The 21145-nt window shown below is 54.0% G+C and overlaps 3 protein-coding genes across 5 annotated transcripts; all 3 read right to left on the reverse strand.

The window, feature by feature from the left end:
- Nucleotides 1-42: 42 nt before the first annotated feature.
- LOC121588105 (TATA-binding protein-associated factor 172) lies at nucleotides 43-15595 on the reverse strand. Of its 3 annotated transcripts, none has more exons than XM_041905722.1 (6): nucleotides 15252-15595; nucleotides 8041-8171; nucleotides 2685-7946; nucleotides 2457-2597; nucleotides 1269-1512; nucleotides 43-1179 (listed from the first exon to the last, which is right to left on the reverse strand). In XM_041905722.1, exons 2-6 carry the CDS (start codon nucleotides 8049-8051, stop codon nucleotides 637-639), a joined length of 6201 nt encoding a protein of 2066 aa, XP_041761656.1. In that variant the 5' UTR covers nucleotides 8052-8171; nucleotides 15252-15595; the 3' UTR covers nucleotides 43-636. The 3 variants fall into 3 exon arrangements, with proteins under 3 accessions (XP_041761656.1, XP_041761654.1, XP_041761655.1); XM_041905720.1 differs by having other exon boundaries at nucleotides 14280-15595; XM_041905721.1 differs by lacking the exon at nucleotides 15252-15595 and adding an exon at nucleotides 8932-9036.
- Nucleotides 15596-16723: 1128 nt separating this feature from the next.
- LOC121588110 (arrestin domain-containing protein 3-like) lies at nucleotides 16724-19250 on the reverse strand. Its single transcript, XM_041905732.1, has 2 exons — nucleotides 18025-19250; nucleotides 16724-17928 (listed from the first exon to the last, which is right to left on the reverse strand). Exons 1-2 carry the CDS (start codon nucleotides 18158-18160, stop codon nucleotides 16997-16999), a joined length of 1068 nt encoding a protein of 355 aa, XP_041761666.1. The 5' UTR covers nucleotides 18161-19250; the 3' UTR covers nucleotides 16724-16996.
- A 128-nt stretch (nucleotides 19251-19378) lies between these two features.
- On the reverse strand, nucleotides 19379-21065 carry LOC121588108 (arrestin domain-containing protein 17-like). The gene is made up of 2 exons (XM_041905728.1): nucleotides 20825-21065; nucleotides 19379-20493 (listed from the first exon to the last, which is right to left on the reverse strand). Exons 1-2 carry the CDS (start codon nucleotides 20967-20969, stop codon nucleotides 19442-19444), a joined length of 1197 nt encoding a protein of 398 aa, XP_041761662.1. The 5' UTR covers nucleotides 20970-21065; the 3' UTR covers nucleotides 19379-19441.
- Nucleotides 21066-21145: the final 80 nt, after the last annotated feature.

A 21145-nucleotide genomic window follows, 5' to 3' on the forward strand; every position in this document is an offset into this window, starting at 1 on the left:
CGATCGCTCTATTAGCTGGATTTTGAGGAAAAGGAAATGATGTTAGCTCACGAAACTCACTCTTTATATATTCTAGGCATTTAAATACATACTTTCCAGTTCTTCCCATTGCGCGGGGAAACTTACAAATGTACGACATGTAGTGGCAACTAGTGTGTGTTGTTGTATGTTTTAGCATTAGGTAAAGGACAGAAGGCAGATTGTACATTGTACGCTACAAAAATAAGAGTTGCTTCTTTTCAAGAGACTAAAGAATAGGCTTATAAAAGGATGGAATTCAAAAACACTAAATTGAAGAAAAAAAATTGAACAGAAAGATAGCAAATTATCGATAGTGGAAAAAAACGGTTTAAAGACGAAACGTACCTCGCTAGGCACATAGAAACGTAACGTAATAGATGAAAATGAGATAAGAAGCACTCGACTCTCGGATTTTTCTCTACTTACAGTAAGTTATTCTTCACCAGCTAAACAGCTCTTACCGCTCATCTCTCTCTCTTTCTCTCTCTCTCTCGCTAATGACTACATTATCGCCTGCTTTGCTATGACCAGATACACACATTCCATCATCCTAGAAGGCGCGGAACTCAATCTCGGCGCCTGTTCGTTTCTAGACTTGGTATTCCAATGCAACGGTTACGGTTGGCGGTTTTTCTTCAGCCCCTCGAGAAACTGGGACAGATCGTACTCCTCGTGGTACTGGCTGTCGTCCCACAGCTCCGGCAGGTTCTCGAGCACGGTCTTAATGGCCGCACCGCCGTTGCTACCGTTCGCTTCGAGCTGGGCCGCAGCATTGCTGGCGGCGGCCGCCGACCGTAACGAACCGCGCCGATCGGAGACGGCTGTGGTAGCACCACCACCACCACCACCACCCGCACGCTGCTTTCCGCTGTCATCCGCCAGCGTGAACAGATCGAGCAGCTGGTCCGTGCCCATCGTGTCCATCGAGGCGTTCTCGTCGCTCACCACCGTGTTGGCGGTCAGCAGTTTGAACTTTTGCAGGCCCATGATTTTCTCCTCGAGCGATTTGCGCGTTATCAGCCGGTACACGTTCACGACCTTCTTCTGGCCGATGCGGTGCGCGCGGTCCATCGCCTGCAGGTCCTTCATCGGGTTCCAGTCGTGCTCGACGAAGATGACCGTATCGGCCCCGGTTAGATTTAACCCCAGCCCGCCGACCTTTGGACCAAGCGAGAGAGCGATTGATTGGTTAGTGAGGCTCGGGAGCTCTGTGCTTGTAACGCTCTCGCGGTTTGTGCAGCGCTTACCTGTGTCGTTAGGAGCAGCACGTCGATGCTAGGATCGCCGTTGAACTTGGTGACGATGTGGTGCCGGGTGCTGGGCGGTACACTGCCATCCAGCCGCAGGTACGATACGGCCGGCAGATGCTTCTTCAGGAGATCGTTTTCGACGATGTCGAGCATCGCCTTCAGCTGGCAAAAGATCAGCGCACGGTGCTGGTTCACCGACACGTCCTCGTTGGTGCCGATGCCGCAGTCCAGCAGTAGTTGCCTGTTGTTTAAGAGAGAGCGAGAGAGGAGAGAGAAACGAAGATTCAGCGTGAACAAAAAGGTACAAAAAGGAGGACCAATAAGCTTACTTCTAGTGGTGGGAGCACGGAATCGGAACTTACCCGATTCCGATTCCTTATTCGGAATCAATTCCGGGGCCGATATGCTGGAATCGATTCCGATTTCGGAGCTGATTGCGGAGCCGATTTTGATTCCGGAGCTGATTCCGATTTCCGAGTCAATTCCAGAACCGATTCTGGAATCGGATTCGGCTCCGGAATCAGAATCCGCTCCGGAATCGGACCCGGAAGCAAAATCGAACTGGAAATCGCAATTGGCTCCGGTAACGGGATCAGAATTGACTCCAGACTTGAAATTAGCTCCGGAATGAGAATCAGTTCTTGAATTGACATAAGAAGTTCAGAAGCGTAATCAGCCCGGAAATCTCCATGAGAATGGATCGTTTACTAGTAAATTTAGATTTTTTGCGACTATGAATACGTAGTATTATTGAACCCAAACGTCTATTCTTATAAGGATGCCGGAATCGATTCCGATCTCGAAGCCGATTCTGATTCCGGGCCCGACTCCTATTCTGGAGACGATTTCGATTCTGGAGTCGATTCCGATTCCAAAGTCGGATCCAATTCCGGAGTCTAATCCGATTCCAAAATCGAATCCAATTCTGGAGTCGAATCCGATTCCGGAGTCGAATCCGATTCCCGAGTCGAATCCGATTCCGGATCCAAATCCAATTCCGGAGTCGAATCCGATTCCGCCGCTGATTCCGATTACGAAACCTAAATTGGTTCCGGATCCCGAGCCGATTTAGGTTCCGATTCCGAAGCAAATTCCGAACCTACTATCCGGAATCGATTCCAGAAAACTTCAGAGCTAGCCGGAATCGATTCCGACGAAAACTTAATTTTTCCCATCACTACTTACTTCAAAACCGGAAGCTTTGCTGAATGCTCAATGTCGTCCATGGACGAACCGTTGCGCGTAAACTCGCCCACAATCATCTGATACTCCGGATGGGACGGCGACAGTACCAGCTTTGGATGGTTGCACACATTTTGCAGATATCTGTAACAATAGAGAACCCAGTATCGAGTGAGTATCACCAATGGGGGGAAAATAAAGAAAAATAGATTCCTTCCTTCCCACACCCACCTGAGTGCCTGGAACACGTGCGTCTTCTTGTTGGCCGGCCCGGCCATCTGCCCGTCGATGTTCTCCAAGCACTCCCGTATGTCGGACGAGTGCAGATGCATCCGGCTAAAGTCCTCGTACAGCCGCTCCTGCAGCGGGCTCAGCTCGCACAGCAGGTCCTGCGTGATCTTGGGCGGCAGATCGGTCAGCACGTCCTCCTTGACGCGGCGCAACAGGAACGGCAGCACCTGCCGGTGCAGCGCTTCCATCGCGAGCGCACCCGCCTCCTGCTCCTTGGGGGAGCTTTTCGGATCCCGGCTGGCCAGTATCGGGCGGCTGAACCGCGTGCTGAACTGCTTCTCCGTGCCGAGAAAGCCGGGCATCAGGAAGTCGAACAGCGACCACAGCTCGAGCACGTTGTTCTGGATCGGCGTGCCGGACAGAATTAGCCGATGGTTGGCCACCAGCTGCTTGATTGCTTTCGAGCTTTTCGTCCGCCCGTTCTTGATGATGTGGCCCTCGTCCAGTATGCAGTAGTTCCAGTTGACCGAGCTGAAAAACTCGATATCCTTGCGCACGATGTCGTACGACGCGACGATCAGGTTGTAGGTGCCGAGCTTCTGGCGCAGCTGCTCCCGGTTGCCCGGCAGCCCGACGTAGTGCAGCGGCCGGAGGAACCGGCTCGGCAGGAACTTCTCCACCTCGTACACCCAGTGGCCGGTGAGGGTCGGCGGGCAGATGACGATGCTGGGCAGCTGGGCACAGCTGCGATCGAGGCTGCGCTGGTGATGGTCGGCCGCCAGTATGCAGATCGCTTGCAGCGTCTTCCCGAGCCCCATGTCGTCGCACAGGATGCCGTGCAGCTTGTAGCGGTTGAGGAACCAGAGCCAGTTCACGCCCGACTGCTGGTAGCTGCGCAGCTCCGCATTGATCTTGACCGGCAGCTCAACGTCCGGTATCGTTTTGGGCGAGAACAGATACTCCAGGAAGCGGCGGTCCTTCATCTTGCGCTGGCGCAGATCGTCGGACAGGTGGCGGCCGCTGCCCCCGCCGTCCCCGGACGTCCCGAGGCCGTCCAGCGGCATCAGCTGGATGAGCGTCGCGAAGCAGTGCGTCGACACGAGCCGCACCGACTGGTCCGGGTCGCTCATGCGCCCGAGCAGCGGCACGACCAGCAGCACCACGTACGGCACTATCTCGAACTGCAGCCGGTTGACGATGCAGGTGATCGCTTCCGCGGCGCCCTGCCGCTTGATCACGCTCTCGATGCAGGACAGCAGCGGCACGACCTCGTTGATGACCATCGTCATCACGCTGGCCGCCTCGACCGCGGCCAGCGTCGCCAGACACCGGCCCACCATGTGCCGGACGCCCTTGAGCGGGTGGCGCAGCAGCAGGCACAGCTTGGGCAGCAGCTCGAACAGCTCCCGGTGCAGGGCGGCGTGCAGGTACGGTGCGGCCACCTCCAGCAGCTGCAGCGCGGTCATGAAATCGTTCGTCTCGTCCTGCGCGATCACGTCCTGCGCGAGCCGCTCGACGTACGGCTCGTCGACGCGCGACTGCAGCTTGTCCAGCAGCAGCTGCCACAGGATGGGCAGCTTTGCGGGCAGCTGCGCCCCGAACTGGGCACAGATCGTGGTGATGGCGGCCGTCGCACCGAGCCGCTGCGTCCGTGCGTGCTTCCGTTGCGTTTCCTCGCTTTCCGACGGTCCGCCCAGCAGCTCGTCCAGCGCAGCATTCGTCGTGGCCGTGGCGGCGCTGCTAGAGGACGCCGCCGCCGCCGACGACGACGATGCGGAAAGGTCCAGCGCGGCTGCAACGGTACTGCTAGCGGCAGGTCTGCCCGGTCCGCGGGACGAGCTTCCGCCACCACTCGAGCCGCTGTTGGACGACGTACCACCACCGCCGCCGCCGCTCTCCTTGCAGCGCTGGTGCTGCTTCGCCAGCGTCAGTATGCCGTGGTACGGGTTGGAGTCGTCCGTGTTGGCCGGATCGAAGTGCTGCAGCTCCTGGTCCGGGCAGAGGACGCGCGGCGTAAACTCGGCATCGCTTTTCAGCAGCGTGCACAGGTTCGTCACGATCTTGCTGTTCGGGCAGGGCGTGCGGACAGTGACCTGGTCGAGCAGATCGCTCAGATACTTCGCGGAAAGGCGCTGCAGCAGCTCGCACTCCTCGCGCTTGATCGACTCCATCAGCGGCTTCACCACGGGATTCAACCGGTCGGGCAGGCAGCGCAGGCTGACGACCGCCCCGGACACGGACGACTGCGTGCTGACGTGCAGCGTCGTCTGCTCGAGCGCGGTGGCCGAATGCGATCCGAGCAGGCTGCGCCGGCGCTCCTCCAGCAGCTCCGCGACCTTCGCCTTCAGGTTGTACCTGGTGCGCATCTCGTCGACCGACCAACCGCCCACTGCGGTCGCTATCTGGTAGATCTGGTCCAGCGTCAGCACCTTCAGCTGCTCGTACTCGGCCAGCTGCACCCGGTGCTGCTTGAGCGTGGCCAGATAGTCGCGGCACTCCTGCAGCAGGCGCGTGAACAGTATGCCCACCTCGTCGTAGTACACGTACTCGGTCAGGCAGGCGCGCAGGCGCTCCTGCAGCACCGGCGGCCCCGGCTGGATGGTGCCGTCGAACGAGCACCAGTACGCAATGACCAGGCTGCTGATCAGGCGCTGCAGCGCCGACCGGGACTGCAGGTAGCCGACCAGCACCTTGGTGTAGCAATCGATCGGGCTCTCCGTCTCGGGGGTGTAGGTGACGCCCGGTGCCGGCAGCACCAGGTAGCGCGACAGCAGCCCAATCATGCGCGCTGCCTTGCAGCGCGCCCGCACCACGTTCTTCTCCCGCACGTCGAGCGGCACGGTTTCGGCGCCACCGAGGAACAGCTTCTGGTGCAGCGCGCCGGAGGAGGACGAGAGATGGCCACCACCGCACGCCGCCGACGACGCCGCCGACCCATCGAACGAATCGAACTGACGCGGTCGGCGCTCGCGGTTCGGCCCGCCGCCCGGCTGGTTCGGCTTGGCGTAGATCAGCGAGCCCGGATCGAACGCCAGCCGGACCGGCTGCATCGCGAGACACAGCCAGCTGGACACGTACGGGCAGGAGGCGTGCAGCAGGGCGGACAGCTCCGCGTTCACCACCATATTGTTCCACACGTCCTCCGCGAGCGCCTGGATGTCCTCCACGTGCTCGACCAGCACGCGCTGGAAGATGTGCCGGAGCGCTTCCTGCAGCAGCGGCGGCGGCCAATCCTTCACGCCGAAGTTAAGCCCGAGTCGGGACTCTTCCGTGTCGGGCACGGTCAGTACGGCGACTCCGCTGTCGGTCGGTTCCGATTTGCCGTTCGAGGGCGTCGTCGGACTGCCACCATTCGTGTCCCGCCCCTTCTCCTCCTTCTCCTCCTCCTTCTCGGTGCAGATGGCGGTGGTAAGCGTTTTCAGCGTCTGCAGCGTCGAGCGCCGGACGGACGAGCTACAGTGGCTGAGGAAGGGCCACAGCCGGGGCACCAGCATGGCCATCGGCTCCATCTGGATCCAGCTCGAGGCGGACGGTAGGCTCAGGATGGAGGCGAGCAGCCCCATGAAGCTGTTACAGGCGGACGCCAGCTCGTCCTGATCGAGCAGCAGATCCCACAGCAGCTTCACGATGTGCGACACCTGCGCCCGGCTCAGCAGCTTCGGCAGCCAGGTCGCGATCGGGATGAGGGTGGAGGCGGCGACCGCCCCGACATCGTCCACCGCGTCGAACAGCCCCGTCAGCACGTCGTTGATGATCACCGGCAGAAACGTTTGGATCAGGTCCTCGCGCACCACCAGCATGTACTTGATGCCGAGCAGGCCGCCGTGCCGCACCTCCCACTCCTTCTGCTTCACGAACGTCAGCAGGATGGCGACGGTTTGGTGCACCTTGGCCAGCGGCAGCTGGCGCAGCACCGTCCCCAGCACCTGGGCGCACGTTTCGCGCACCGGCGCCACCACCTGGTCCGACACGAAGTCGCCGAAGCGGTCGAGGGCGAGCACGCACAGCAGCCGGAGCGTGGCGTCCTCCAGCCACAGCTGATGCTGCCGCTCCATCTCCGCCCGCGTCATGTACACGCTCTTGCCGCCGCCGTCCGCGTGCGACTTCAGCAGCTCGCGCAGTGCCGTCGCCGAGCCGTGGCGCGTCTCCCACCGCGGGCTGAACAGGTCGAGGAACAGCTTCGAGCAGAACGAGTCCAGCGGCCAGTCGACGGCATCGACCCAGGCGCCGGTCAGATCGGGCACGGCCTCGCCGGTCCACGTGCCGGCCGGCACGCTGTTTCCCGCGGCCCCGGGCGTACCGGGCTCGCCGCCCTTTTCCGTCTTGATGCGCTTGCGGTCCGGTTCGACCGGCTCGTTCGCCCCGATCGTCGCCGTGCCCGGCGCGGTCGCTCCGTTCGAACCGTTGCCCGCAGCAGTTCCACTTCCCACCGTCGTTGTGCCCCCGCTGCCGCCCCCAGCTCCTATTACCGCAGCGATCGGGTTCTGGAACGCTTGCTGCTGCTGGCGGGCCTTCCGGCGGGCGCGATTCTTCTCCCGGCAGCTCAGCCCCTCGACCGAATCGGCCCGGCTCAGCTTCAGTATCTCCTGCACCGGCACCAGCCGCTCCCCGGTCGCACCGGTCTGGTGGTGATCTCGATTGCTTCCCCCGCCACCACCACCACCACCGCCCCCATTGTTACGCACATCGTCCAGCGTGACCAGCTCCTCCAGGTTGAGCCCGCTGCTCAGGCCCAGCTTTTCATTCAGCAGCGCTCGCTGGCGGGCCAACTTTTCCCGCAGATCGACCACCTCGCCCTCGTCCAGCGGATCAAACTCGGACCCTTCCGAGCCCATCAGCCGGGCGCCCTTGAACAGCACCGCGTTCAGGTCGAAGCTGTCGAAAGACAGCCGGTGGTGGTGGTGGTGACCGTTCCGACTGCCGGTCGCGTGCGCGCTACTGGACGAGTCGCACGATTTGTCCTCTTCCTCGTCGTCGGCCGCCGCCGACGCCGCCGCTGCTTCCTCTTTGGTTTCCATCTTCAGCAGGTTGGGCAGCGGTTTCGGCTCCCACTGTGGCACATTTTCCAGTATCGCCTGCACGGCCTGGGACGCGGCAATGCGCGTGTCCCAGCTGTTGCTGTGCAGGTAGGTGAGCAGCCGGCTGAGCAGGTTGTGCAGCTCGTGCGGGTGGAGCTTCTGCACCTCGCCGATTTGCTTGGCCGCCGCCTTGCGCGTTACCGCGGCCGAGCCCGACTCGAGCAGTATAAACAGCCGATCTAATCTGCAAATCAAATGGGCGAGGGAGGAAAGCAAGTTATTTCGCTATCGATTCTAATAAGAGCGTTTGGAGTAAGAGTAAAGCGCGAGCCACCTACCTCGAAGTCATTATTTAAATATTGTTTTTTTTTTTGTCTAGCGTTTATTTGCTGCTACACGCGCGACGAGCAGTCGTCTCATCAATAGTTCTCCTTCACTGCAAACGTACTAATCAAAGTCAGAGTGTAAGCTGCAAAAAAAAGAAAGAATAAACATAAAATTATCGTTTTTTTATGTGACGTTTTTCCATTGAAATAAAATCGATTTGAACGAAGACAGAAAAAACGGAAAACTTTATCTCCTAACCACTACACTTTGGCTTTGAGCTTCTGCAAAAACAACCTCGAACCTGGAGGGTGTACGGTCGTTCCAATGGCGCGGGTTCTACAGGGAAAAAGCGTCCAAACAACTCCAAGTGCAGATGCACACTGGCGAGCAGAAACTCTATCCCCAACGACCATCAGCACATACACATACGCTCATCGTTGTATGGCATTTCTCACACGTATGGGAGTGAAATAACAAAACAATAAAAAAATGGCCCATAACTTAGCCATTTCCAGTGGCGACGAGAACACACACAGAACTCCAAACCTTTCTGTGTGTGAGTGTATGTGTGGTGAAAAGCGCAAGTGCAGTCTGGCTGGCGTCTGGCGTTCTCGCTACTGCTGCTGCTGCTGCTACTGCTGTCCCGGAATGTTCCTCCCTGCTAACGAGAACGAGACGCCAGAATAGCCTCGGATTGGAGCTCGGATTCTAACACGGATCTTTGCCAAGGGAGTTCCAATACGCACGAATGTGTGCGTGTGTGAGAGAGAGGGAGAGAGAGAGAGAGAGAGAGAAAGAGAGAGAGAGAGAGAGAGAGAGAGAAAGAGAGAGAGAGAGAGAGAAAGAGAGAGAGAGAGAAAGAGAGAGAGAGAGAGAGAGAGAAAGAACGGATGACCACATACCGAAACGAAAGCACAATCCTCGGGATCTTCAAGATGACGTCGCGCTCAATAGTGTGTTCTAACGCTGGGTTCAGAACACTTCAGAGCTTACTATGCTTACACGAAGAGACGAAACTGGGCAGGGAGGAAGGGGGGGGGGGGGGGATAAAACATTTATTCTGCGCAGAACGCGAACGTGCCCCACCTCCTCAGGCCCTGCCAGGAAGAAGCGGCGCTGGCCATGGTTACCATGGTGCACTACGACCAACAAGCCACGACAGCAATACTGACAAATATATCACACACTATCGCGAAGCACTGATCCATTGACCTCGGGCGAGCTGGTGTGTGTATGTGTGGGGACATGAGCATAACTTATATGGGAGGATCGTAATGATGGATTTGTTGGGTGAGGCACGTTTGTTTTTTTTATTTTATCCTTTTTTTAACTTTTTAACCTATTTTCCAGGCAAACAAAACAAGTGCAATAAAAAAGCTGAGCAAACTTCCTTCCACCAGACACGATTGCCGTTTTGCTGCCGAAACCAATGGAACGTGCTTATAAATCAATTAACTCCCCCCCACCAGAGAGATGGATGTGTGTGTGTGTGTGTGTGGTTTGAGATTATCTCGGACACGTCATCATCATCGTTTCTTCCTCCGCTCGCTTCAACAATTTGATGAATTTACCCCGTGTTTCCCAGTCCGAAGCTCTTCTTCTGCAGTTTTTCGCTTTCGTGAAGTCATCGCAACGGCGAGCGAGCGAGAGATAATTTAATAAAAATCGATTCAATTAGCGTTGATTTGGTGAAGGAGAAGCAAGTTCAACACTCCCCGGTACGGAAGAGAAAGGACGGCGGAAAGATGTGACACCGCAAAACTTCCACATTAATCTCTTATTCAAAATTCAGAAATTCAAAATAATCTTGGCACCGGAGGTCACAACACCACTGATCTTCGGCACGCGGTTTAAAGGGGGCGGGGGGGGGGGTAGTAGGGGCTCGGAAATCATCTCGGAAAACCGCTCGTTGCAAAACAATATAAAATAACAGTATCATTGACAACAAAGTACTCAAAACGATTGTGTTCATTATTTAAATTTTGTTGCCATTGTTATACAGAGAGAGAGAGAGAAAGAGAGAGGCAACTAATCACTTCCTGCCACATGTGCGTTCGCTCGTGACGCGCCTATATTCATCCCTCCTCCTCCCCCTGCGAAGACAACAACCGGAAGTGCTCCACATCTGGGGTCCACCGGGGCTGGAGGGAACAGCACCATCACAGGGCGGTGTCGGTGATACCATTAGAGAGCAGTGGTCTCCAACGTGTGCTCCGTAGTGGTAACAGCAGTAGTACGCGATAAACATGAATTTTTAAAAGAAAAACTTTTTAAAAGAAAAATAAAAATAAATCAAGATTATATATACAACAGGCATGTGTAGAATAAGATTTAAACTTATTTTTGATTCCACACTTCGAACTAAGTCAATACAATGTATGCCGCCCTCAATAGATAAGGGCCCCGCGACAAGTGTATTTTGAAAGCCAAGCGGTCCACGATCCTTAAAAAGCTGGTTGGAGAGCACTGCATTAGAGAGATGCAACAAAGAGAGATGCCTCACCGCATCTTGCCACAGTGTGCGCGGACAAGGAGGATATATCATGCTCGAAAGGGGTGTTTTGGGGAAGCGGATTGAAACCATTCCATATAGCATATGTGTATCATTGTCAGAACGGCATTTAATACACACACACCCGGGTCGTTTGCTTGCCATTCTCGGTGCTACTATGATGCATGGATGGATGATGACTTCCTTTTTCTGGCCCGCAAAAGCTCCATAAAGATCGAAATACATAGAGAAGCGGGATAGATATGAGGAGGCTCCAGAGGCAGCACTGAACATTTATCTCATTATATGGAGGGGGCGATGACATTAACATGATCGTTCTGTGCGTGCTGCTTAGGTCACCGTACTTAAAAGAGACGTTTTTTCCAATTAGAATTGTGTGTGTGTGTGTTTTTTTTATTGTCATTGTAGGAGAAATGGGAATGTGAAAGGAAGTGGCATCGGTTTCCGGGGATGATGACTGGCCCTCAATTAAAGGGTGAAGAATTGCAAGCGTTCACTGTCGCGACTAGTGATGGGTAAAGTTCCTATAAAAATCCGGAGTTGACTCCGATCTGAGTCCGAACATTTCAGAACCGATTCTACACAGCATTATCCGGAGTCGTTTGGAATCGTTTGGAGCCGTTCGGAATTGGCGGGAGTCGGAGTTATCCGGAGTTGTCCTGAGTCACCAGGAGTCGGAGTCATCCTTAGTTGTTCTGAATCAGTGTCATACGTAGTTGTTCTGAGTCGGAGTCACTCGGAGTTGTCCAGAGTCGGAGCCGTCTGGAGTCTTCCGGAGTCGTTGGGAGTCGGCTTGAGTTTAAGAAATGCGCGAGCAAAGCGAAAGAGGAAAAAACACAACGAAATGAAATGCCTGACCACAAAAACATTGCACCGACCATCTCCAGCTGATTCCGGGCGATTCCGGACGACTCCGACACCGGTCGACCCCCTATCAAGGATCTTCCAAACAGCTCCCAACGATTCCGAACGGCTCCGGGTAATCCCGGAACCGACCTACCTTCCGCAGTCGGATCGGTGTCGACTCCGAATGTGTGCCAACTTTTACCCAACACTAGTTAGCATCCATTGACATTGTGACCGGTTTTATCAGCTCAGGAATGTTTTATAATACGATTATATTGATTATTTTAGCAATCTCAGGCTGTCTACACTCCCAACAATCTCAGTACTACGTTGCAAATAGAGCTTCAATACAGTCACGAGCGATTTGTAAGGCTTAGGCCACCGAGTCAAATCGGACCAGCAAAGAACGGCTGAATAAATAAATCGTTACCATTGATTAGACTCTCCCTGCTGCGGGTTCATGAGGGATGGAGGCAATTGTTTCAATCCGGTACGGGCGGGCGGAGAATGATCATACTTCACATGCTTCCCAATCTGATCCAGACAGATCGTAGGTACGCACAACATCAGCATCGCATAGAATGTAATCTATTGCTGGCAATACAAAAACGACACAGCTTCGTTGGTGTTGATCGTTCTGTTACGCAAAAAACGGCGATAGAATCATCCGGCGACAACGACAGCCGACACAAACGGCGTTTGCAACCAATATGATGATGATGATGGTGGGCAATTCGCGTGCATCAAAACCAGATCGTTTGTAAAAGGCCAGTGGATTAGACAGTAAGAGAGGCAGACAGGCAAAGAGAGAGAGAGAGAGAGAGAGAGAGAGAGAGAGAGAGAGAGAGAGAGAGAGAGAGAGAGAGAGAGAGAGAGAGAGAGAGAGAGAGAGAGAGAGTATGTTTCTAACCCCATTCTGCAATAGATCCACCATCCCAGCACAATAGTGTGTTTGTTTGTTTATTGTTGCAACTGGCCAATGCGCTCCTGCTGCTGATGATGTATCCGGTGGCGTAATATAGCTTTGGAGCAGGGACAGGGAAGCAGTGAGAGTGAAACAACATAGGGATGGAATTTCCGTCGACAATCTGCACTCATCGCGCAACACACTAAAAAATCATTGCGAAAGACAACAAAACGGGTTCGATTTGGATGATGGAATGCGTTAATAGGAGTTGTTTTGAGTTCATAAAAAGAGTATGCATTAAGAACAATTTCATATGTGCAATGTGTATGTGTGTGTGTGTGCAATTAACATATCCAGACAAACAACGTGAATCATTAATACGATTTTAATAGTTTTTTTCCACTCCAGTTGCAGCAAAAGCGTTCTAAAAATATTTACCAATTACCTTCTAGCGAACCATTTAAAATGTTGTTACGGGTGCCATGGAAATGATTTTAATGCTACTTCTTCTACACGTGGTGTAGGGAGTGGTGGTGCAAAACTGTTTTTGCAGCAAAAGGAGCAAAATTTTTAAATTGGTTTGTTCTAAACCGCGCTGCACACGCAAAATCGGCACCGAGCTCTAACGCTCCCCATGCCAGACGGCCGCGTTCTTAGCCGCCTTAGATTTCGCACACCAACACAGCAACACGCATACACAGACAGACAGGCACGGAGAGCACATGTTGCGATTGTAGCAGCAAGCGAAACGGGTGCGAACGAGAGGTGGAAGCTGGGGGTTGGAGTGCATGTTGGGTCAGGTTTTTACAATCGAGGGAGGCTTTGCCACAGCAGACCGTTTGCCGCTGGTGAGTGAGTGTTGGTGAGGCTACCCCATCGGCAGCAGCGGCACCACCGACCTTCCGCTTATTGACCCAATCGGGGCCGTTATGCTCTCTCTCTCTCTCTCTCTCTCTCTCTCTCTCTCTCTCTCTCTCTCTCTCTCTCTCTCTCTTTCTCTTTCTCTCTCTCTCGAGCAAAAACAATAGAACATTTGCAAACAAAACAATCAGAAATATACATGCTATGGTGGAACACTAACACTTCAGCAACAGAAATCCGATCCCCACACAAAATACACATTCAAAAAAGGGGGTCGTCGTTGGGCAAAAAATAGCGCTGCGCGCGTTTAATCGATAGTTTTACCTCCAGTCGCCACACAATTACACCCTTCCTTCAAACCCTCCTTTCTACCGTTCGAACAGAATTACCCTTTTCTTTGAAATCGTCTCTTTCATCCGCATTACTACGGCATTGTAATAGAAACCATCGCCCGGGCTTGGCCGGTCGGTTATTCCCAGTGTGGTAGCGTATTGCGCGCCCGACCCTTTTCGCTCTCCCCTTGGATCTTCTCGCTCACTGGTTCTAATTATAGCTAGCCGTCATCTTGCCGGCGGCCTATCGGGCACCATCCCGCACCACAACCCACAAGAGACAACGGCTCGATGGGCGGAGGGGGACGGGGGAAGACAAAACAAACAAATGAGTTTTCGGGCGACTTTGAGGAGCATTCGATCGACAAACCGATACGCTGGAAAGAAGGACATCACAGCTACAAACACACATGAAACAATGCCCGAAAGGCAGGCAATTTTCCTTTCCCTCGCCGCAGCAGTAGGCTACGAAGCCCATGGCGGTGGCGCGGTTTTAGAACCCTTTTTGAATGTACACGCGTACACAACTATACGTGTCTCTCTATGTACATGTCTGTGTGTGCGCGTGTTTCTGTTCTAGCTGTCTCGCTCATACATTATTTTCACACTTCATCATCGAACGAGTGTGGGCACAATCAAAAACGGTTTACTGCACGAGTATGAAGCACGAGGGGAAGAGAGGATGCCACATACGCACCCAACAATGGAAAGGAACACCATAGAAAAAAAAAAAGAGAGAGAGAGAGAGAGAGAGAGAGAGAGAGAGAGAAGGTTAGGGAAAAACAGGCTTACCTTTCGCTTTCTGGCGCAGCATTCTTCGTCCACCTCTAAAAGCCACAGGGCGGAGAGGGGAAGTGGGAAGATGGGAAAAGCAAGTCTTTTTCTCTCTCTTTTGCACCTTTTCTTCTTTCACAAATTTTCCCACCGCACAAACACTACGCTCACACACCCATACAGCAACGCGGCACTACTATGCGTTCTAATTCGTAATTCTAACCGAAGCGCGCTGTGGTGGTGGTGCTGCGGCTGCACTTTTCACGGTACGTGCCGATTTTCCACCACACACCAATACACCGCATCGTGTGGCACTGCGGCACCAATAACAACAACAGCACCGCAGCCAGCCATTCCAAAACCACACACAACGCGCGCACACGCACACACACACACACACGTTTGTTTTCCCTGCTCAATGCGCACTTGATTCGATTTCCACGCACACTAATCACGCACTCGCTGAACACGGTTGTCCCAGGTGCAAGCTCACACACACTCACGCACACGCACACAGGTAAGCGTAAGATGAGAAAAAAAAACACACAACGTAGCGCGTGTGTCTTCTTGGTTGCCGTTTCGCTTGCCCTCACACCACCGAAAGGGAATGATTTTCTCGCGATGGTATCGTACGGTGATGAAAATTAGCTGTCGCACACATTGGCTGTGTGTATGGTTGTGGTTAGAATTGTTTGCTGGGTGCAACACGGCGACAGTGTCGTCAGCTGCCACCCATTGGCTCTATTATCGGTTCTCGAGTGCCGAAAAAAGGGGGCAAATTCACTAGTACCGCTCCCCTTCCACACCTAGCCCGCGGCACCGTTAGTGGTGGTGGTGGTGGTGGTTCCACCTAACACGGTTACCAGCTGCTACTTCACCGCTCTCTTTCTTTCGTTCACACACATGCGCTCGCTGCAGATGGTGATCGTTGGTGCGCACACTCTTTCTCTTTCACTCCGGCACGCACACAGCGCGAGAACAAGTCCTCACCTCCGCTCAGCCGCCATCGTCCGGTGGACGGCAGAGATAGTGGCGGGATGAGAGCGATACTGCTGACCGCGGATCCGATGGCCACGGTGGCAGCGACGACGACGACGGCGACAAGGGCACCACGACGGCAGCACCCCGGGCGGACGGGGCAGTAGCGGCGGACGGCTGCTGCAGCTGCTTGACCGGAACAACACCAACACCACACCACCAGCGAGGGAACACTTTCACGACCGATTCACGAGCCCGGGGGCCAATTGAATTTTCAGAGAATTTCTGCATTGTTCGGAGATCAAATTTATACTGTTCGCCATTCCACAACGTCAACTGACTTTTCTTGCGTTTCGCTTGATGGTGTGCGTGCGATCCCGCGTACGGCTGTCGGATCGGTACCGGTTGTGCCATTGCGCTACCGTCTGACAGTAGGAAAACAAATGGCGGTGCGTTTTGAAAGGTGTGTTGTGTAGTTAAAAAAGAGAACAATTTGATGTGTTTCGAATCGGAGAAACGTCGTTTTTTTATGTTTTACGAGAAGTTTGTGAAACGGTAGATGTTTCTTTTCTTTCTATTGTTTTTGATGCTAATCTTTGGATATGTTTACATCGCTCAATTCCTATGCCATCACCTCTTGTACACGTGTGTCAAAGCAAGCAAACTTTGACATATCTGTCACGGAACATTCAATTTGGACAAGTGCGGAAATTGTGAGAACGCAATTATACAAACGAAAAAATAATCTAGATCATAACATTATTTCAACTAAAATCAGTAATTAATAGCTAATGCTACACCAAGTGCAGAAGGTGAACATAGTTTTTATCGATTTGGAGAAAAAAAGGATGAAAAATAAAATGAAACCTGGATTCACGTTTCCATTTGACTAAACTGACAGTCCACTATAAACCAATTTGGCCTTGAAAATTTAACAATTTGCTATCTTTCAACCATAAACCATCAAAACGCCTCAAACTACTCCAAACTAAAAAAAACATTGACTGTTCCTCAAACTCCGGCGGTATTCTTATCTTACTCGCCGATGGCATACTTCTAGGCCAGCGGCCCACAAACTTTGCGACCGAATGATTCAATTTCTACAAACATATTCGTGTAGCTCCATGTGAAGAGTCAAATAGATAAATCAACAGTATAAATAGTGTGAAATGTCTATGAAGTATTTGCACAGTTAAGAGCCGCCATATCAAAATCAAAGAGCCGCATGTGCCTCGTGAACCGTACTTTGGCGAACGCTGTTCTCGACATGTGCGTGCTTATTCGCCCAAATGTATGCAACCGATGTAACAGTTTATCAATTTTACGTATTGATAATGACATTTTATATCCTTCTTCTATTTGGCGTAACGTCCTACGTGGACATGCCGGCCTATACAGACGGAAACCGGATAAAAGGTACCCGGATAAACTGCGCTCCACTGTAATAATAATTACCACAACGAAACACTAGTGCTTCAATAGAATCAAGTAAAAGTAAAGCAATACGATTTATTTTGGTACTTGTTTCATGTAAATAAAATCAGTTTTTGTGTATTTATGGAAGATGTTTTCATAAAATGCTCACTGCTGCTTAAATAGGTAGGATATAATCACTAGTACGTCACATGTTGTCCGCTCGATTGCTGCTCTTTTTTCGTTCCCTAAATCACTATCACAAGGTTGCCGCCAGGGGTGGCCCTTCGCAAATGTCCTTTCACGTTTTCACCAGCCCTCTGCAACTGTCCTCTCACATCGCCCTAAGCTTCATATGCCGGCGGGGCACTGCTGTGCTCGTTCAGTGTGTCATTTAGCTTCTGCAGCCCGCCGGACATCGCGTACGGCATGGCGGATCCCGCCAGCGGAATCTGCCCGATCGTGATCGGGATGTTCAGCTTCATGCGCTTGGTAGAGGCCTGCGGTTTCACGACCAGTGCCAGCTCGTACTCTACCGCCACGATCCGGCTGTGCGTGGTTTCCGTCGATGGGACGGGTCCGACGACGAACGACTCCACAAACCGGGCATCGTTCTCGCCCTCGATTGACGGTATCTTGCGCACCTCCAGCACCTCGTACTGGACGTTCGACTCTTCCTTCGGTATCTGCGTCTGGCCGATGACGCGCGTCTGGCTCGTAAACTTCAGTATCTTCTGCCACCTGATCTCGATCACGCTCACCGTCACCTTGCTCGAGTTCTGCACGAACACCTCCAGCTCGATCGTTTCGCCCGGCGCATAGCCGGACTTGGGCGTGGTGGCCGACACCATCAGGGGCCGGGACCGGCACAGCCCACAGTAGAACGTCATCATGTTCTCTGCCCGCGTCGGTATGCACAGCACCTCGTTGCTTTGGTTCAGATCCGCCCGACAGACGACGGTGAACGGTTGCTGGAAGTTGTGGTCAAACTTCCAGGGCCGCTCGAGCGTCACCTGCAGCAGATAGCGCACGTGCCCGTACTTGCCCTCCATCGAGGTGGGCGCCTCGGGCGGGATGCTGAAGTCGAACTTGTACCGGACGAGGTTCGGCGGCAGCTGCATGCCGGCCCCATTCTCCGACCCGGCCAGATACTGCTTCTGCTTGATGAAGTCCTCCCGGCCCTTAAACTGTGCCTTCACTTTCTTGTTTTTCGGCCCATCCGGTACCTTGGCCTCCCAGAGCACGGCCGAATAGCCGGAGATAAGCAGACAGACACCTGAAAGGAGGGTCAGATTCATTCGGTCGGATTAGTGGGTAACGATAAGGATTTTCACACACGAGCTCGCAAAAACACATCGAATTACGCACTAACCTCGCACTTTCTTGATCTTCGTGAGGTGCAGCTCGATCACGCCCGTGACACGATCGCCGGCCGTAAATATGCCGCTCGAGTTGTCATCAAACAGTATGTCGCACTTCACATGCTTCGACGTCTTTTCTTTGGGCATTTTTGGTGCCTTGGCGCTGCCCGCTAGCTTGAACTTTCGCCCGCAAACGTTCAGGTGCGTGATTGTGGGTCCAGACGGTGGAACCAATGCACTACACCGTTGCCCGCCGAAAATTGCGCTCGATACCGTGAAGTGATAACGCTTCGGTGGCAGCTCGGCGGGCTTTCGGCATTTATCTATGCCCGGGGGAGGGGGGGATAAAGTTAGCTTAACGGTTTCAAGATAAACGGGACCGGGGACGGGAGAAATCGCGGCCGGAAGACGGAAGGGGTCACAACAGGGGCACCAATCAATCGGTGTGGTTCGATAAAACTACGGACCCATTGCCAGCACGCATTACTCACTCGCGCTCAGTACACTCGGTTACGGACAGATAACTAACTCCCCGGATGACATTACGCATCGGGACGGAACGGCACAGGAGATGATCGCACAGGCGGCGATGATGACGACACTTTGCGGGCACGTTTGCTGCGCGGCACCAGCAACAAGACTTCAGGAATGTTTAGGTCCTCTACTGCGATCAGTCACACACGCGCGATCATTAAACACACTGCGGTCAGACGGAGTTAATGAAACAAATTGCAATGTATAGCAAAGGCCTGGGGCAGGCAAACAAAGACACCCAGTTCTTCCCGATGGCCCCTCAGTACGCGCAAACAGATGAGCAAGCAGCGAACCTCGCGCTGGTGGGAGTTGACGCAGCGCACGGCACGGTACCCGACCCGACTAAAAATACTCACCGCCACGCAGCGAACTGAGAGAGGGCCGCTGAGATTGAGCGCTCTGCAGGGAGCTGGACTCGCGCGAAGGTTTTTGGTCCGTCTTCTACGCACACATACACACAGCAACACCGCTGCCGCTGCCAGGTTTATTTGCGTGCTGTCGAATGCCGTCGAACGGTACAGTTTCCCACCGTTTCTTGGCCGTTTCTTTGCGGGGCCGTGCCGCCATGCTTACTATGCGCATTGGGCAACAGTCTCTCGTGGCGGCGCGGAGTACACGATCGAGCGTGCCTATGCGCGGTGAGAGCAACCTGGCAACCCTTCGCGCCGTTCCCCTTCGCTGCTTCCGTGGGGCGGGTTTTGTGTCAGGTCAGTTATCAAGGGCAAGTGCTTTTCGTTCCTTTTCGCTCTCTCTCTGTTCTCTTTCCCTATCCAGACCATTCTCCCAGTACCGGGGCTTCGTGTGGAAAAGAAAAAAAAAACACTCCAACACTTCCCTTCGAAATAACAATTTATTTATACATATCACACATCTTAGCTGCTTACGGTCTTAAGTTTAGTCATTCTCGTCGAAATCGCGCGGCGTGTACGGTTCAGAACCCTTCTCAAACTCGTGCTCCTCGGTCGAGGTCGGTGCCGTCGGTCCGTCCGCCGCGAACGCCCTCGAGGTGGACGGTTGCGCATCGTCCGGATAGGGCGGGGGTGATTCCAGCGGTAGCGGCGTAAGCGGTGGCCGATCCAGCCCCAGCGCTTCCCGCTCCTTCTCGAGCAGCTGCATCGGGTAGAGCGTCTTCGGCAGCCCGACCGTGCCTACCACGATCGGTAGCGCGAGCAGCAGCTTCTTGCGCGACCGTACCGGGCGGATCATCACCTCCACCTCGTACCGGGTCATGATGATCCGGCAGCGCTCCTCGTCGGACGGTACGGTCGAGCCGATCAGTATGTTCTCCTCGAAGACGGCATCGTTCCGGCCGGCCACCCGGCCAATCGTCCGCTCCTCCAGCACCGTGTGCTCTAGGTGCTGCTGCACGACCGGCACCTGGCTCAGGAAGGTGTCGACGCGCTGGAACTTGACCGCGATGCTGCGCACGTCCACGCTGCTCTGGTTGTTCACGTGCACCGTTACCTCGATCACTTCGCCGGGGGCGTAGCCGGTGCGCGGGGTCGTCGCGGTCACGATCAGCGGATCGGTCAGGCCGAAGTAGAACGTCTGCACAATTTCGGCCCGGGCCGGCTGTAGCATCCGGTCCGGGGCGAGGGCAAGATCGGCATGGCTCTGCACGATGAACGGCACCTGGAAGACGTGATCGTACTTCCAGGGTCGCTCGAGCGAAAGCTTCACGACGTACCGGATGTGGCCGTACTTGCCCTCCTTGGACGAGGGGGCGTTCGGGGGGATTTCGCACGTGAACGGGTACCGGTACACGCCGGCCAGCACCTCGAGCGGGTTGCCCACGTCCGAGCCGACGAAGTACGTGATGCTGCCGAAGTAGTCCTCCCGCCCGTTGAAGTGTGCCTTTTTCTTGCTGGTTACATTTTTGGCATCCGTTCCTGTCAGTTTCGCGCTCCAGGACGTGGCCGCGAAACCGTTGATGCGTAGGGCGATTCCTGCGAGGAACGGGAAGGTGGAAGATGTTGTTAGCGAGGTGAATCATTCGGATCTAGGGGGGAGATGTAGCGAGATACGGCCAATTACGCTCCGCTTGATTGTATTAATAACCACCATATCGATGTGTCATGCACAAGATAAGACGTCCAGACGGTGAAGGTGTGCTGGAACTTGCCGTTTGTTGTAACTCCGCTACAAACTAATCTCAACCGGTAAACCAAGAACACTCCGCGAAACATTTCATTCAACACAACGGTTTGAAATGTTTCACGATCCAGCCCTTCATTTACCCACCACCCCGGCACACGTTCTAGAAGTTCGCCTATGTACCTCGAAATTTCTTGGGCTTGTCCAGCTGTATCTCTACCGTCCCGCTGACGGTATCGCCCGCCCGGAACACACCCTGCGGATTGTCGTCGAACTGGACGTCGCACCGGATGTGCTTGGACGCCTTATTCTTCTTGTCCTTGCCCATATCCTACCGCACCGGAGGATCCACCGTTTCAACGCAAATACTCGACTTGGCTCCACCAGGCTCGGCGAACGAACTGATGAGTAAGAGCAGCCGAAACCGAAGGGTTATAAGGCATTTGCTGATGCTTTTTTGCCAGCACCGCGGGGACACCGATAAGCAAGCCGAATATGATATGG

Source organism: Anopheles merus, chromosome 2R (genome assembly GCF_017562075.2).
Source record: "Anopheles merus strain MAF chromosome 2R, AmerM5.1, whole genome shotgun sequence".
NCBI lineage: Eukaryota > Metazoa > Arthropoda > Insecta > Diptera > Culicidae > Anopheles > Anopheles merus.